The sequence below is a fragment of the Cnephaeus nilssonii genome, assembly GCF_951640355.1.
Source record: "Cnephaeus nilssonii genome assembly, chromosome: 7".
NCBI classification, from domain to species: Eukaryota; Metazoa; Chordata; class Mammalia; order Chiroptera; family Vespertilionidae; genus Cnephaeus; species Cnephaeus nilssonii.
In genome coordinates, this window is record NC_137078.1 from 91,336,577 (window position 1) to 91,355,753 (window position 19,177).

The 19,177-nt window shown below is 38.8% G+C and overlaps 1 protein-coding gene across 24 annotated transcripts in view; it reads left to right on the forward strand.

The window, feature by feature from the left end:
- EIF4G3 (eukaryotic translation initiation factor 4 gamma 3) overlaps positions 1–19,177 on the forward strand; it is a 286,670-nt gene that overhangs the window by 253,107 nt on the left and 14,386 nt on the right. For all 24 annotated transcript variants that reach the window (XM_079776759.1, XM_079776755.1, XM_079776738.1 and 21 more), the window contains 5 exons: positions 1,169–1,389; positions 3,103–3,221; positions 7,679–7,851; positions 14,792–14,917; positions 18,290–18,371. In XM_079776759.1, coding sequence (XP_079632885.1) covers positions 1,169–1,389; positions 3,103–3,221; positions 7,679–7,851; positions 14,792–14,917; positions 18,290–18,371 — 721 coding nt within the window. The remainder of the gene's footprint in view (positions 1–1,168; positions 1,390–3,102; positions 3,222–7,678; positions 7,852–14,791; positions 14,918–18,289; positions 18,372–19,177) is intronic.

Below are 19,177 nucleotides of genomic sequence, written 5' to 3' on the forward strand. Positions count from 1 at the left end.
GAAATGTCCATGAGACAGAGAAACATCGATCGGATGCCTCCTGCACACCCCTGCTGGGGATTGAGCCCACAACCTGGGCATGTGCCCTGACCTGGAATTGAACCAGCAACCTCTCAGTGCATGGGACAACACTCAACCAGCTGAGCAACACCAGCTAGGACACAGTCAACTTTCTAATGATAACTTGGATTGTTATTGAGCACCAGTTGTGCTATTGAAGTCTTTGTGGCTCTTAGCTCTGCTATAAATTTCCCCCGATGGCTGTGCTTTTTGAGTGAGTATAGCTTTTTTTACAGTGCTTAGACTTGTCACACTTCTACCTCTTCTCTCCCTTTTAATTAATTTTCAGCTTCTGATTTTCCATGGATGAGAAACTGCTTGTCTTGCTGGTTAGAATTATCTAAAAGAAAACTATATAGGGAAACAGGACGATTCTCTCTTAAAATTAAAGTGTGTGATATTGGCTATTCAAAAATGATTTCTACTACTTGGTTCTCAGATATTTTTCATATAGTTGAAGTTTCTGAATATAGTATAATTTCTAAGATAGTGATACCATGTTCTTTCAGTATTCTATTTTACTTTCACTCATTTAGTTAATATATTCACCACTGTCTTCTTTATTCTTAAAAGGTTTTTTAAAAGTAGAACAAGGAATTTCTATTGTCATTTTAAAATTTTAAGTTAGTATCCCTTTAACAAATTTAAGAGAAAAATTAAAGCTACCTTTTTTTAAAATTTATCTTTATTGTTGAAAGTATACTGATGTCCACTTTTTTTCCCCATTGACCCTCTCCACTCTGCACTTGCCCCTCCCCCAGACCTTCATCACACTATTGTCTGTGTCCATGGGTTATGCATAGATGCATATAAGTTCTTTGGTTAATCTCTTCCCAAGCTATCTTAATACTCTCTTTTTTAAATTAAATTTATTGAGGTGACATTGCTCAACATGAACTTACAGGTTTCAGTTATGAATATTCTCTTTAAAGCACTGATTTACATGTTCTTATAAATAATTACACTTTAAAATATAATTGATACCTCACATATCTCAAGTTTTCTCAAAAATTATTATGCATACTTTAGAAAAACTAAGTTGCTTTATAATTTAAATACATAAGGAGATGGGGGTCTTTCTTTTGACAAGTGTTGTTTTGCTTTTAAGTCGTGGAAGCACGGGCAGGGAGAAGAATGACAAACCCCTTCCACCTGCAACTGCTCGTCCGAACACTTTCCTAAGGGGCAGCAGCAGTAAAGACCTGTTAGACAATCAGTCCCAGGAAGAGCAGCGAAGAGAGATGCTCGAGACTGTGAAACAGCTTACAGGAGGCATGGATGTGGAAAGGAACATTGTTGAGGCTGACCGGAGCAAAGCCAGGGAGACAGGTGAGAGACTGTATGAACACATAGAGATGAAGGTTTGGGCCTTCAATTTGGAAGGAAAAATATAAAGGAGACTTTGTGCCTGAGTAAATTTCATGGTAACAACACACACACAGGGGCCTTAAAAGTTAAAGGCATCATCCTCCGAGTTTTGTAACCTAGTTCTCATTCCTCAGGTATCCCTTTGTTCAGCAGTTTGTAAATTTTCTTCTTTCTTTGTTAAATGTGATGATGATGAGGTCCTCTTGTTGTATAGTAAGCAATCTGAAATTCTTACACGTTCTCTACATAACACCCCGCTGTGCATAGAGTGCTTATGCTTTTGTAGAGCCCCTCAAATGTATGGAATTCTGACATTGAGACACTGCAAGGCAAACCAAAGAGAGAGTATCCGATTGTCTTTTGTTGCTTCATCTTCCGTGGTAATCTCTGTGGGTTTGTACGTTTAGCATGTATATGCTTAGAGGAAGACTCAGATAATGCTCTAAAAATTGCCACATGAGTTTAACCTATCTGTGTTTCAGTTTCCTCATTTGCAACCTGGGGATAACAAATGTAGGGTTATTATTAAGATTGAATGAGAAGTCAATACATGTAACTACTGAGAACATTACCTGATAAATACAAAGTTTTCAAAAAGTACTAGAGGTCATGATGATGATGATAATGATAATGATAGTGATGAAAAATAATTTAAAGATAATTTTTAGCATCTTCTAACTCTTCACCCTGAAGTAATACTGGTTGTTTATAACTTTAAAATTTGTTTTACTCTTTAAATTGTGTCTTCTAACTATAATCTTTAAATAGATTTCAGAAGCAAGTTGAAATGTCTTCCCCCAACTGATAGAGACTCCAGATCCTTCATCTTTAAGGACATGTAGCTTTCATATCTGTGTTAAGTATTTTGGGAACATAATAAAATAGGGCATGAAAATACCATGTAGTAAATAATGTAGCATAGCTGCCCTTTGCATGTTTACTGTCTTGATCATTTGTCCATTTACCACATGCACACTGAGCAACTAGTGACTTCTGGGCACTCATTCCCTGCTCTCAGCCTTCAGTCTCTGGGTCAGGAAGACCTTTATCAAATAGTTCCACAAAATGCTCCCTATCAGTACAAACTGAGAAAAATGCTGTGAAGGAAAGAAACACAATTCTAAGGGAGTACTTAACAAAGGAATTCTGAATTGACAAAAGGATATCATGAAAAGCTTCCCTAAGGACGGAAGGACCAATAGGACTTAAAACAGGTTTGTAGGAAGGGGCCGGTATGGAACAGAGAGCAAGAGCATTCCAGGCAAGGGAGTACCGTGAGCAAAGTGGCATTAGGCAGAACCATGTCATGTTCAAGCACTTGCCAAAGGCCAGTGTGGGTGTAACTCTGTGTGCGATTGTACAAGCCTCATGTGCTTTACGTCTTTGAAGCAATGGAGAGGAATCAAAATACTGAAAGGAACAAAAAAGCTTTAATTATAAACGTTTATTATATCCTTTTTTAATTGTTGTGATCATAAAGTTACTTACTGTATATCTATTCTAAAATAAATGTTTCTGTATTCTGCTTTTAGGTATCTTGCTTTGTCAAATTTGTATCTATTTTTAATACCTTTACTGAAAAAAGTGATAGAACAACATGTAAACATTATCAACTATGATCCCACCATTTTAATGATACTTTTTGTCATTTTCACTTTTTTTAAACTTCACTAGTAGTGAAACCAGAAATTCCAACAACATCAGCCCCTGACAAGCCTTCATTGTCAGAAGAGGAAATGGAGAGGAAATCCAAGTCTGTCATTGATGAATTTCTACACATTAATGATTTTAAGGTAAATGAGATATTTTTCAAGAAAGTAACAACAGAGAAAGCCCTATGACACATAGTAACTTGGTTCTGTTTAGTTGTCATTGTGAACTAACAAGGCTTAGAATGTGTGATCCAAGTCCTACACAGCTCAGTTTGCACAACCTTCATTCATTTCTGCCTAGTCCTCTCTTTTAAATTATGTAGTTCACAAGATCGAGTGGCAGGAAGAGAGAATGGGTACCAGTCCATCCCCCACTATGGGGTAACCAAATTGGCTTTGATATTAATGACCAAAACCAAGACATTATTATTATGAGGCATTTCTGGCTCCCTGTCTATTACCTCTCATAATCTTTATGGTCAATTTATCACCATTCTTATATTAACTTTATAGTATGACTGACATTACTTCGTCTTTATTTCATAAGTAGAAAACTGAGGCACAGAGGAGTAAGCAATGGGCCAGGGTCAGACAGCCTAAATCAAACATAGCTTTGCATTTGCCCTTCGTTAGCCCTGAGTGTCTCTCTGATCTTCACTTTAAGATGGTAGTGAATAAGAGAGATGTACTGCCTGGCTTCACGTGCCCTAAAAGTCTAGTTGCAGAGACAGACCATAAACAGGTAAATTGTAGTTATAATAAATGCTAGATCTACTTTGGAGAGATCATATACTGAGACCTAATTTAGGGATCTGGAGTCAACAAAGGCTTGTTAAAAATATTTGTCAGATATATTAAGTCCTTTGATTTGGCATATATAATGAAAAATTCTTTCAAGTTTCTCTTGACAACCTAGTTATTATCTGCTTTCCATACAAAAAATTCAGCTTGGTTAGCTATAGCCCAACCTTCTAAAAACCTCAAGCCATGAAATTGTCCAAAATTTAGAAGAAGAAGGAAGTTTTCATGACAAGCAATTTCAAGAGGAGGACTTTGTAGAAGCCTTGAAAACCAGCAAAAAATAAATAAACATTAACAGAAAAGAGCCAAAGCATATACTTCATATACTGTGATTTGTTAGTTAGATTCTTATAAAGGAGAAGTATTTTTTTGTCAGCTGGTAGCACAGCTTTTTCTTGTGGTAGTAGAGAAATGTGAGACTCGCAAGAAAGAGGAAAGGCTAAGGAAGATGAAAAGATGAACAGCAGAGACAGTAAGGAAGGAAGCAGTGGAGTTTGGCTTTAGAAGTAATTTGAGGAATGTGAAAAGTCAGTGAGCAGCAAAAACTTTGAAAGAGGAAAAAATACGACCCTGTGGTGAGCTAAAGATATAGGGAGAAAGGACCTTAGTAACACTTACGTGCAACAAGAACACTCTTGGACTCATCATTAGCCCTATGTCCGGCCTGCAGTGTTGAAAGGACAATCAGATATGACTCATAATGAGGTCTTACTATGGACTAGGTGCAATTCTGCACATATTATATGTATTCATTTATTCTCATAAACCTTTCTGGTATTAATATTATAATAGCCATTTTTATAGATAAGGAAACTTAGATGCAAAGAGGTAAAGTAACGTGCTTTAAGTTATGTTGCTGATAAGTGGCAGACTCAGTATTCAAAGCCAGGCTGCTAGCTTTAGAGCATAAACTATACTTTTATCTTATTATCTTTAGGGTATTAGTGTGTCACACTAAAAGTTTACAGAGCTCTTCCTAAGGAAGAGTTTTTTTCTAACATCTTAATAGATGCTATTATTATCCTATATAATAATAGCCTAATATGTTAAGTGTCCAGTCATCGTTCAACCAATCAAAGCGTAATATGCTAATGATATGCTAAGGCCACTCAACCGCTCACTCTGATGTGCACTGACCACCAGGGGGCAGACGCTCTGACCGGTAGGTTAGCTTGCTGCTGGGGTCCAGACGACTGGGACTGAGCAAGACAGGCTGGACATGCCCTGGAGCTCTCCTGCGGTCCCTCCCTAGCTAGCCAACCTCCTGCGTCCCTCCATGGTCCTGATTGTACACCAGTGAGGTCCCTCGGCCTGGCCTGCACCCTCTCATAATCCAGGACCCCTTGGGGGTGTCAGAGAGCCGGTTTTGGCCTGATCCCGCAGGCCAGGCTGAGGAATTACACTGGTGCACGAATTCATGCACCGGGCTTCTAGTTAATAGTAATAAAAATATTTATTGAGATTTTGTTTGGAAGTTAAGGCTGAAAGATTAAATTACACTCCTCAACTCACACAGTAGTGACAGAGCCAGGATTCAAACCTACATTTGTCTGATGCTACAGCCTGTTTTTACCTTCTGTGATATATCTTGATTGAGTACCTAAAATGTGCCAGCCACATTTTAGGAAATACTGCCTGGATACACTGTAGTATATGTAATGAGCAGCCCTGGTCTGGTTTTATGGGTCTTTTAGTGGGAAATGCAGACAAAGCTGCTCTAAATATCCTCCTATATAATAAAGAGATAATATGCAAATTGACCCTCACTCCAACACACAAGATGGCCACCCCCATGTGGACACAAGATGGCTGGCAGGGGAGGGAAGTTATGGGCGATCAGGCCAGCAGGGGAGGGCAGTTGAGAGGGACCAGGCCTGCAGGGGAGGGCAGTTGGGGGGCACTAGGCCAGCAGGGGAGAGCAGTTAGGGGCAATCGGGCCGGCAGGGGAGCAGTTAGGCGTCGATCATGCTGGCAGGGGAGTGGTTAGGGGGTGACCAGGCTGGTAGGCAGAAGCAGTTAGGGGCAATCGGGCAGGTAGGCAGGCGAGCAGTTGGGAGCCAAGAGTCCTGGATTGTGAGAGGGATCCCCGATTGGAGAGGGTGCAGGCTGGGCTGAGGGACACATACACCCCCCCCCCATACACGAATTTCGTGCACCGGGCCTCTAGTAGGTAATAGCTACCAAATAAAATGTTTCAGTGCGGAGAAGTAAAATTAGGTGATTTTAAGAGCCCATGGTTGGGAAGTCACAGAGACCATATCATTTCAGCTGAGAGCTCAACTAGAAAAATCAAACCATGAGAAAATCAGGGAGAAGGGCAGGATTATAAACTGCTGGGCATTAGAAGTATCGTGATGTAGTTAGTTGGCCCTCTATGCAGATTCAGTAAATTCCCATTGAAAGACACTTACTTAATCACTTCAGGTTAAAGTGAAGATTGAATTGAATACTTGCGTTCCTTTCCACTCTCTCCTTAAAAGGCATTATAATGATGATGATGCTCTGAATATGAGGCAAAACCCCACAAGCATAAGAGGCATAGGTAATAGATAGCAGCAATATTCTGGCAGTTTTAAATTAGAAGGATGATGGCAATTTATTTAGCAGGCTGAATGTGCATGAGGTGCAGATGAAGCTGGAAATGACAACTAGCCTGAATGTTTCAAAAATGCCAGTGTCATAAAAGGGTAAAAAAGAGAAAGGACTGACTAGATTAAAGGAGTCTAAAGAGACATCATGACATGCGATGCCAGGTTTTTAATCGGATCCTAAAACAACAAGAAGCTATCTATATTGGACATTTGGGAACAATTATGGGAATTCGAGTATGTACTATATATGTTGGATAATATTTGTATTGACTATTATATGCATGTTAAATTGCTCAGATGTAGAGAAAAGAAACTAACAATGGATGAATCTCAATTGAAGTGAAGCTGTCTAGGTGTACATTGTACTATTTAATTTGTCTGTAGTTGGAAATTTTCCTAGATAGAAAGTTGACATGGGGAGGTATTACATAAAGTAGCAGAGGGGCAGTAAAGCATCAGTGAGACACCTACATGGCCTTACACCTCCTTCAATCAGGAGGCTGCCCTTCTCACATGCATCTTCCCCCTCAGAAGAGCTGCTCCCTGTAGAGGTGAAACCTAAGGATTTTGTACTCAAAGTTGAGAGGTGAGGGCAGGGTGGCACACTGCTATATTGGCGACTCAGCAACCCTGGCTGCCAGGCTTTTACCCTCCATGCCAAATATATCACCTAGCCAGGTCACCCCAGGGTAAGAACCCCAAGAACTTCATAAGGGGGTTTAGTACTTAAGCTAAGCATATACACTTTACTGTCAAAGAAGACATTTTTCATTGAAGATTTTGCAAGTATTTAACATACCCAAACAAAATTTGCCATTTTAAGGAAGGCCTTTGAATCATGATATTGAATTTCTATTTCATAATATACCATTTTTAGTTTTTAAAATGATCATAAAATAAGCAAACATTGTGTAGAAAAATACTTTTTTGTTTCTGGTCCTTTTGAGTGATCTTGAATAAAGTTGTTAACCTAAACACATTTGCTTATAAAGACACACTTACTTTGTTTTGAAAATAAGATTAATATTACCTATATCAGCCTGCATTTTACTGAGTTGTATTAATGTTTTAAAAACTATATGTGGAAATGTCTTGTTTGTCGAGCTTTCTACTGAGTTTGTCATATGTAAAAGATTTTAAACTTATTTTAACCATCTGGTAATGCTATCCAGATTTGGGGTAAGCTTTTATTTGCTATTTGAACAGGAAGCCATGCAATGTGTGGAGGAGCTGAATGCCCAAGGCCCGCTACACGTGTTTGTGAGAGTGGGGGTTGAGTCCACCCTGGAAAGGAGCCAGATCACCAGGGATCACATGGGCCAGTTACTGTATCAGCTGGTGCAGTCAGAGAAGCTCAGCAAGCAGGACTTTTTCAAAGGGTTAGTATTCTCCTCAAGAATGGTGGTATTCCTTTACTAGACTCTTGAGTAGTTCATTTTAATAGCACATATCTTAAGTTTTTAGCTTTTTTCATAGATTAAATTGTGCCGACTCTAACATGTTGATGTGTAATACTGATAATATGTTAGTTGGTATGATGGCATTTGTAGACTGTACTAAATCATAAAGGTTTTCTTCTGCTTTTTTATACTAATTGTTAGACCTATATTATGACATAAGTTAGACCTATCCTATATAATAAAGAGATGGTATGCAAATTGATCATCACTCCAACACACAAGATGGCTGCCACAAGATGGCCAGCAGGGGAGGGCAGTTGGGAGGGACCAGGCCTGCAAGGGAGGGCAGTTGGAGGCGATCAGGCCTGCAGGGGAGGGCAGTTGGGGGAACCAGGCCAGTTGGGAGGGGACCAGGCCTGCAGGGGAGGGCAGTTGGGGGCGACCAGGCCGGCAGGGGAGGGCAGTTAGGGGCAATCGGGCTGGCAGGGGAGCAGTTAGGCATCGATCATGCTGGCAGGGGAGTGGTTAGGGGGTGATCAGGCTGGCAGGCAGGGAAGCGGTTGGGAACCAGCAGTCCTGGATTGCGAGAGGGATCTCAGATTGGAGAGGGTGCAGGCTGGGCTGAGGGACAGCCCCCACCACCACCACCATGCACGAATTTCATGCACCGGGCCTCTAGTATTATGACATAAGTAAGGTAGCAGAGATCCCTTAACCATGGGGAACCTGAGGCCTCACCAGCCAAGTAAACCCTTGGATATTCTTTGAGGGAAAAAACTTTTCTTTTTGAAAAATTTTTTGAAAATTTTACTTAACCCAGAAAGCCTTAAACCTTTCAATAAACCATAGTTATTTTTGCCAGTAAATGCTTGTCTGTACATGTTAGCCCTATAGAAGGATATGTAACTCCAAGTTGTTAATGATTTAGTCTATTCCAGGTTGGGTTCATTATGATTCCTGCTGATGGTTAGTTTGATGAAGTCTGGCTGTCACTGGTGTTGATCCTCATTTGATCAGATTCTGATTTCTTTGTGCTACACCATCATCACAAGTGGATGGATCAGTTCTTTGTGGTACAGCCATAGAATCTCACCCAGGCTTAGGTTCTAAAAGCAATGTTTAAGAGGAAGATTGCATATGTTTAAAAATTTAGTTTTAGGGGCCATGTTGTACAATATAAACTTACAATCACAGCCATCGCTGATACGTGCTCACTCTCTAAGGGAACAGGAACTAAGACTTCCTGGGGGCTGGACACCAGATCTACATCCCCCAGCTCATACTTACTTAGGATAGCTCATTAAGCAGAATGGCAATAAGAATTCTGCACTATTCAAGTTATTTTTCTCCTTCTAAATCTTTTTTGCCAAGCTCATGTACTTTTTGTTGTTGTTTTATTAATCTTCACCTGAGGGTATCTTTTCAATTGATATTTAGAAAGAGTGGAAGGGAGAGAGGGAGAAACATCTATGTGAGAGAGGCACATCAATTGGTCACCCCCCTCATCTGCCCCAACCGGGGCTAGAGATTGAACCTTCAACCCAGGGACGTACCCTTGACTGGGAATCAAACCCAAGATCCTTCGGTCAGTGAGCCGACACTAACCACTTAGCAACACCAGCCAGGGCTCAGGTTGTATGGAGAAGAAATTTTTAATCTCAACATTAAATGCACATGTGATGAAATGCTACTGTGTCTTTCAAAAGCTATGGTCAGCCTCTTAGAATAGTGTAATCATTAAATGCCAATATTGAATGTACTTAGAAAAATTACTCATTTGATTTGTGAGGAAAGGTGGCATTGTCCTCAAGGTTCTGGAAAATTTATACTTGCCCCTAGGATCATTAAAAAGTTGTCTTTCAGCCTGGTCAGTGTGGCTCAGTGGATTGAGCGTCATCCCATGCACCAAAAGGTCACAGATTCAATTCCCAGTCAGGGCATATGCCTGGGTTTCAATTCAATCCCTAGTAGGGGGTGTACAGGAGATAACCAGTGAATGTTTCTATCTCTCTCAACCTCTCCCTCTCTCTAAAAAAAATCAATAGAAACATTTTTTTTCAAGTTGTCTTTCAGCAGTAAGTTGGGATTTCTCTGAATTCAGTGCCTGACTAGATTAAGGCCATCTGACTCAGTTAATTTAATAAGAAACTTTGGCAAAAATTGCTGTGGTTGTTGACATTTAAGGCCAGGATGGTTTCCAGTTTTAAAAGAGAAATATGTTGTTCACTCCAGTAGCCAGGCAGTATAAATAGTAAAAGCAAAGAGGGGTGTACACACCCGCACAAACAAACTGAGGTCTGCCCCGAGCCAAGTATAATTTCAACCCCCTAGAAACTACATTTGCAATAACTATTACATTATTTTATAAAAAACTTGCTTTTTACCCAGATATTATGCTATAGTCACCAGAAAATTTGGGAAATGCTGGATTATTATTTACCGTTTCATGTCTCTCTTCAAACTATACTCAAAAATTGATTCATTTCTGGAAAGACCCCAAGAAGTGTAGTCTGGCTTCATCAGTTTTACTTGAATCTGTGAGGTGCCAGCTTGGTTTCTAGGCTGTCTCAGACATTTGCATTTCCCTTTGTTGGTCCCTTGAGGAAAAAGTGTCATCCAGTCATGGTATCCACACTTTCACTGGCACTGCAGCTGCTGCTGAAGGTACTACCACAACCATTTATTTAGACTGAAAATGAGATTAACACTTCTTGTATCTCAGTAACTACTTCATCTTTTTCTATTTTTACTTCCTTCTGCAGCTAGAGATAATACAGTGGCTCCGGGCTAGCTTTTAATATTAAATTAGACCTAACCAGGCCATCCTTAGATCAGAACCCCTACAAAGACCGCTATTTCTCCCTAAATGGGGAGATCTGGCAATTTTTTCTAAGATGGAAACAAACCGATAGTGTCATGTCATTATCCACAAAGAGGCTTCTTGCAAATAGATCAGTTTCCCAATTACTTCTAAAGTCCAAGTTATAAATAGTCCATACTGTCCAGAGAGGCCAGTTCATTGGAGCCATGGAAATGTCCTAATCTTATGTCTCTTTAGTACCAACATCCAAATATTTTTGTTTTTATACAGCATTGTGGGGGAGCATCTGAGATTAGCTTCCTTGTATGCTGCTACTGCCTTGATGCTAACTTTTGAGCAGTCATTGAAGCTGTTTCTGTCTAGTTTCCCAAGCGAGCCATCTCTCCTGCAGTTCCTTTTAAGGCATGCAATGCTACTAAATATTAAGTTAGATTAGACAGAAGTTTCAAATAGGCTCTTTGTTTCAGGTTGTTTATAAATAAAGCTTAGATCCTTTGGAATTTTCCTTACAAGGTGCTATATCAAGTCTGAGCATAACAGTTGCCATATATCAAACATTTCCACAAAGGCAACATCAGCCATTCTCTTAGAATTTTCAGGACTTGAATCTAAATGCTTTATGATGTAAAGTAGGTGGGTAGGTGCAGTTGAAGCACTGTTGATAGTCATTTTATATCATGGCTTTAGAAGACTTCTTTTTTAAAGGTGTCTAGTAAGGGTAGGTGAGTGTACTCAACTATTAGCCAAAGAATTGAAATCACTTTGAAAGTTTAATAAACATGATATCCAGGATGGTAAAAATTGGAGTTGACAATAAACACAAAATATGTGTCCCTCAGGAGGCTTGATATATTAGTATTTCATTTTGAGAAATACTTGTTAGAGAGGAAATTTATTTATTTATTTATTTATTTATTTTTTTACAGAGAGGAAGGGAGAGGGATAGAGAGTTAGAAACATCGATGAAAGAGAAACATCAATCAGCTGCCTCCTGCACACCTCCTACTGGGGATGTGCCTGCAACCAAGGTACATGCTCTTGACTGGAATCGAACCTGGGACCTTTCAGTCTGCAGGCTGACACTCTATCCACTGAGCTAAACTGGTTAGGGCTAGAGAGGAAATTTTTATCTCCTCCTTAACTACTTTTTTGGAACTTTTCTTCCCACAACGGCATTTCTGCTTTTGTAAGAAGTTAGAGTTCACCATCCAGAACTGAAATATCATTGCTGTTATGAACACATTAACAACTGTTGGACATAGAAACCGGGACTCAAAAGAACTGTTGGCCCAGAAAGAAACTCACTATAGACTGATTCATTTGCCTCTCAGCATAACTATTATTGCTTGTCTCATTTTCGGTTCCTATAAGTGTATTCCTAGTATCACATGAGCTCACTCATCTAGGGGAAAAGATGAACAACATAGACTGAAGAACAGAACAGCATTGATCAGACTGTCAGACCTCAGAGGGAAGGTAGGGGAGGGTGGGGACAAGGGAGATAGATCAACCAAAGGACTTGTGTGCTTGCATATGAGCCTAACCAGTGATCACGGACAACGGGGGGAGGGGGGCTTGCGTGTGGGGGTGTTTGGGAAGGGAACGGGGGGAGGGGGTTGATGACAAATATGTGATACCTTAATCAATAAAGTAATTTAAAAAAAAGAAAATCATGTAACATTGTATGTCAACCATATTTAATTTTAAAAAGTTAAAATAAAAATATATTCAAAATAAATTAAAAAAAGAAGTTAGAGTTCAGAGCTTACACAGACATTCATACTAAGGTTCAAGTGCAAAATTGTAGAGGTGTCAGTGCACAGTGAAGACCCTATTTGCTCATCTAGGTAGGATCTAGTTTAAATAGTCTTTGCAGATGATACTGCAGTAGAAGGCTTTTCGTCTTTTTTTATTTCTCCCTTTTACCTGTAGTTAGATTCATTTGATTAGTCATAATAATACTTGATCAACCTGACTTTTACATGTATTCACTATCTCTTCCTTATTTATCTACAGCCAAATTTCCATTTAAAATTTAGCTATCTTCATACAAATTGTGCAAGAGCTGCTGACAATATCATTTCCAAACTGTGTTAGATTATTTTGCCCTTTTAGCAGAGTTCTGATCAGACCTTTACTGAATTTTTTAAAATTCCAACTTTTAACCATGTACTCCTTTTTAAATTAAATTTTAGGCAGGAACCTAGTATATAAAATAAGTAAAAGTAGATCTTCTATCATTGAAATGGGGGGGGGGGGGGATTCCTGAAGTCCCACCTATGGACCCTTTCCAAAGTGCAGTCCAGTGGGTGTGATGGTCACTACATACCAAGAAGCAAGGTTATGGTATAGCTCTATTTCATTCATTCAGGCAGCAGAATAAGTGTATTCTGCAAGGCATTGTTATAGACGATGTAGTATGTAGTCCAAAGACTACTGTGTGTAGGAGCTTCTACACACCTCGGATTTTTCTTTTAAAAATCATACAAAAGGATTTAGGAACTAAAAAGAAATGTCTCATAACTATGTTCAGCCAAACAGGTGTTGTTGTTTTTATCAGCATTATGGATTTGACCAGTGATTGTGTTCTGCAGATAGTCCCAGACTAATTGAGAAGTCGAATACCAAGGCAAGAATATGGGTATCTTTTAGTTGTAATATGAGATGAAAATAGCAGTAGTTATACTGCTGAAAAACCAACACGGCTGCAGTTATTGTCTCATGGGCTCATTTAACAGCCTAATCCATGCCACTAACCCATGGAACATGAATTGGCATTATAGGGTGATTAACCCAGAAATCTTGGAGTCCGTCCAGATTATGGTCCATTAGTAGCACATTAACTGAGCTGAAAGTCTGCACATAATGGGAGAATAGTCAAGTATCTGTTGTATCACAAATAGATGTCAAATAATTCCAAGCTGGAAACTCAGAAAGTTGGCGTTAAGGATTCATGAAGCCCAGAGTTGGATAATGTGGGGAAGATGCAAACTGTTTTGAAATAGCTCCTTTAGAAAGGTGACTGTTTCTAGTAGTGGTACCTTTTTGTTTAAGTGAAACATTTTAATGACGTGATGTGTAGGCTTCTGAGGTAGGTAAAGAGGAGTGGCATACTTGCTAGAACTGCAGTGGAAAAGCACACACTTTATATATGCAGAGATCTGAAAGGACATGAAGACAAATACCACCTGCCCATGGCCTCTTCATTCATTCTTCCCTTTTCTTGTGATTATGTTTATTTCCTTGTAAGTAAGTATGTGTCTCCTATAATTAAATTTACTTTTGCCTTGTGCTTTTTAAAATGCTATATAGGGGACTAATTAAGAAAGTCTTGGGTTATGTTTTTATGCTTATAACTGAGTAGCTATGCTGTTGAGCCTAAGTAAAATTGCACTGATATTTTGTATTTGACTTTCCTAAGTACTATATTCAAGTCCCATTTATTTCACTTCATATTGAGAAATATTTCATATTATGAAAGCCTGAAACCATTAACTTTTCTTTGAAGATATAACAGTTGGTATCATGTTATAATGCTGATGTTATTAGTAAAGTTGTCCAACTCTTTTATATCCTTCCAGTTTTTCCCCTATTGTAAGCTCCTCAAGGACAATGGGTTTTGCCCTTTCTTCTCTTTGTGTCTGGTCTGCACTACACTAAATTTTTAGTCAGTGCCTCTGGCTGACTCCAAAGATATGATACTCAACTGTAATGAGCTCTTTATAGTGTGGGATTAAATTGATAGCTATATTCCCCCAGAATTTCACATGGCTGCCTCATTTCCATCATTTAAGTCTTTCAAATGTCACCTCAATACAGAGGTATTTCTGACCACCAGCTGTATTGGGATATCCTAGTACCATAGTTCATGTTCTTCAGCGTATTGAATTGGCCCTATCTGCAAGTATGCTTTTCTCTCCCTCCCCCCACACTAATATAAGCTCTTTGAGAGGAAGAACCAGTTACTTTATGCCCAGAACAGTACCTAACATAGCAAGTGCTTAATAGGCACTTCTTTGCTGACTGATTTTGGTCTCTTTATTTAATCTTAACTTTTGAATTACATTTGCATGTGAATTTTTTTCTGTTCTTTTTTAGTTTTTCAGAAACATTGGAAACAGCAGATGACATGGCCATTGATATTCCCCATATTTGGTTGTACCTTGCTGAACTGGTAACTCCCATGTTAAAAGAAGGCGGAATCTCCATGCGAGAACTTATCATGTAAGTTGTTCTTGTTTCTTTTGCTATATGTCAAGTTAAACTGATGCAGAACTCATCAGCTGGCCTTCTAGCGTAGTGCTGTTCTCTTAGTACAGAATTTTCAACCTTTTTCATCTCATGGCACACACTAATTACTAAAATTCTGCAGCACAAGGAGAAATATATATTTTTTGCTGATCTGACAAAAATAGGTATAATTTTTACTCATTCACACCAAATAGCTATTGTTATGTTGGCTGTTGTCATTTCTTTATTTGACAATCTAAGGAAAAGGTCAGTGCCCCTGACTAAATAGTCAGGTATTATGTGTTATAAAAATTCTTCTGGCTGGGGAAAGGATAATCTCCTCAATAAATAATGTTGGGAAAACTGGATAACCACATGCAGAAGAATAAATTAAACTCTATCTTACCCCACTCACAAAATTAATTGGAAATGGAGTAAAGACTGAAACCATAAAACTCCTTTACCTCAAAAAATGCAGTGTTATGCAGTGTTAAATTTTCTATTTGTCTTTAAGATCAAACTCCTTAACTTGACTAATAAACACTTTATAATCTGGCCTTTGTTTTTATCTTCAATTTCACATTTTCTAACTCCAACTTTCTTCTTCCAATCAACTCCCACCTACCACCACTTGCTCCCCAACCCAACACACACAAACTCTTGTCTGGTTATATTAATCTACTAGGAGTTTCCTGACTGTACCAGGATCTGCCATCATTTCCTATCCTGCTCTTCTATCCTGTTGACTGACACCCCTCCTGCTTCCCCTCCTGTCTACATAATCTCACCGTACTTCCTTATATATTACATTTTTTATTCTTAACATTCTGGTTAACATTAGGTTGTAAAACTAACGTTCAATAAATCTTAATGAATTCATTCATTCAATAAATACATAAAAATGATTACTATATTTAAAAAAAATAAAAAACAATTCTTGTGGCACACCGGTTGAAAATTGCTGCCATAGTGCCTTTGGAGACTCTTGGATGCAGCCCGTGACTATGTAAGACTTCTAATTTTAATGTAAAAAAGTTACATTATATTAGGTCTATACTGCGTAAGTGATGGGGATATTCTAGCCTTGTGGTCCATTGAGGTTAGCAGTGATTATAGTTTTGGCTCCAGAATCATGTAACTGACAAGAAGGTGGTTGCTCCTGGAAACTTAATGTTACCTAACTCTTATGTCTGTCATTGCTCCAATGTTGTAAGAAGTTGTATTTCCACATAATAGTGCATGCTCAGGTTGTTATAAAAGGAACTGAGGCCACTGTGGAGAACAGTATGGAGTTTCCTCAAAAAACTGAAAATGGAACTCCCATTTGACCCAGTAATCCCACTCCTGGGAATATATCCAAAGAAACTAGAAACACCAATCAGAAAGGATATATGCACCACTATGTTCATAGCAGCACAATTTACAATAGCTAAGATTTGGAAACAGCCTAGGTGCCCGTCAGCAGATGACTGGATCAGAAAACTGTGGTACATCTACACAATGGAATACTATGCTGCCATAAAAAAGAAGGAATTCTCATCATTTGCAGCAACCTGGATGGAATTGGATAACATTATGCTAAGTGAAATAAGCCAGTCAATGAAAGAAAATTACCACATGATCTCACTCATTTATGGATAATAAAGAACATTATAAACTGATGAACAAAATGATAGATACAGAGACAGTAAAGCATCAAACAGACTTTCAAATTACAGGGGGAAAGTTAGGGAGAGGTGGGGGAGATAAGAAATCAAACGAAGGACTTGTATGCATGCATATAAGCATAAACAATGGACACAAAACTCTGGGGGGTGAGGGCATGTATGGGTGTGGGGTGTGGGGGGCAATGGTAAGATATGTACACATATAATACCTCAATAAAAAAAATGTCAAAAAAAAGTTTTTATCAGGAAAAAAAAAAAAAGGAACTGAGGTCTCAGGCATTCCTAAATTTGAACATGAGTGGGAAATTATTGCCATGTTGTATAGGCTTGTATTTCCCCAAAAATTGTTCATATAGTCAAAGTCTATATGTTGTTGTGTCTCTTTTCTTTGACATTCACAAGTTTATTATAGCACATTCAAGATTATGAGAATTCTATAGTAAAAAAAAAAAAAAGTAAAAACTATTCAGGTTTGTTTAATTCACATTTTCTCACTTAATTGACTATAGATTTTTTTTAAAGGAATGACTATTGATATCCTACAGAATACAGTTTAGGAAATACTGGCTTAGACTATGAAAAAATTGGTCCGTTTCTGTGTTTCATCTATATTCTTTAAAAAAAAGGCTTCCCTGCCCTAGCCGGTTTCGCTCAGTGGATAGAGCGTAGGCCTGCGGACTAAAGGGTCCCAGGTTCGATTCTGGCCAAGGGCACATGCCCGGGTTGCGGGCTCAATTCCCCCCGAGTAGGGGATGTGCAGGAGGCAGCCAATCAATGATTCTCTCTCATCATTGATGTTTCTATCTCTCCTTCTCTCTCCCTTCCTTTCTGAAATCAATAAAAAATACATTTTTTTTAAAAAAAGGCTTCCTTGCCCTAACCGATTTGGCTCAGTGGCTAGAGCGTCGTCGGCCTGCAGACTGAAAGGTCCCAGGTTCAATTCCGGTCAAGGGCATGTACCTTGGTTGCGGGCACATCCCCAGTAGGGGGTGTGTGCAGGAGGCAGCTAATCGATGTTTCTCTCTCATCGATGTTTCTAACTCTCTATCCCTCTCCCTTCCTCTCTGTAAAAAATCAATAAAATAAAATAAAAATAAAAAATGCTTCCTTTCTTAAAAACACTTAATAACTAAGTTTTACAACTCCCTGTTACCTAAGGTGTTTCTCTCCTTTCAGCTTAAAGGGGGTTCATTTTTTGAAAATATATTGTTATGGATTTCAAAGAGGAACGGGAGATGGCGAGAGAGATAGAAACATCACTGATGAGAGATAATCATTGATCAGCTGCCTCTTGCATGCCCCATCCCGGGGATGAAGCCCACAGCCCAGACATGTCCCCCGACCGGAAATCCAACCTCCAATTCCTGGTTCCTAGGTCGATGCTCAACCACTGAGGCAAGGATTTATGTAAATAAATATATTATTAAGTGAGAATGAGACTTGCAATTGCTTCTATAATTGAAGCAGTTACAAAAAAAGGCAAAACCCAGGAATTCTAACATCCTTTTCCAGCTTCTCCATGAAGCATAAAATGAACCTGAAGTCTCTCAACTATTTCTGCTGAAAATGTATTGGATTTGGCTGGCCCAGTGTTATTTAGATGTAAAGTACCTGTTCTTTTGGCACACATTGTTTGCCTATTGTTCTAGAACAGGGAATTTGTTTTGAGGTACTTAATCACTACTCTTTTCTTTTACAGAGAATTTTGCAAACCTTTACTTCCTGTCGGAAGAGCTGGAATCTTGCTTTCTGAAATATTGCACCTTCTATGCAAACAAATGGTGAGTGTTAAACTGAGTGCCCGACTCAACAGCATATTAGGAAGGGCAGTGATTTTGACCTTGGGTTATTTGTAACTAGCTTAGGTGTCACAATGCACATAATTCAGTTTCCTTTTATTATTTGAAAAAAAAGAGTGAGGTCTCTGTTTCAATCTAGTTTCTTCCAGGGGTTTATTTGTCCTTCCGTTTACTAGTAACTTGGAAAAGAATTACCTAATCTCAACTAGATTTGGTAAAATTCTAAAGAATTTCAAGATATGTTTTATTTGTGGCTAGTTAATTTATCTTCTCTTAAAACAAAATGGCTGCATTATTGCCCTAGGTGGTTTGACTCAGTGGATAGGCCCTCCGCCTGAGGACTGAAGGGTCACAGGTTCGATTCTGGTCAAGGGGCATGCAGGAGGCAGCCGATTAATGATTCTCTCTCATCATTGATGTTTCTATCTCTCGCTTCCTCTCTCTCCCTCTCTGAAATCAATAAAAATATATATATATATATTTAAAAGGCTGCATTATTTATACTTTTTAATTTATTTGAATAAAAATTCCTCTGCTTTCAGAGAAAGATGGGATTAATCATTAAATGATTGATTTTTGCCCTGGCCAGATGGCTCATTAGTTGGAGCGTTGTCCCATACACCAAAAGGTTGCGGGTTTGATCCCTGGTTGGGGCATGTACTGGAGGCAACCAATCAGTTTCCCTCTCACATTGATGTTTCTTCCTCTCTCTCTAAAAACCAATGAGAACATATCCTTGGGTAATGATTTTTAAAAATATGATTGATTTTATTATTTTTTTATCAGGG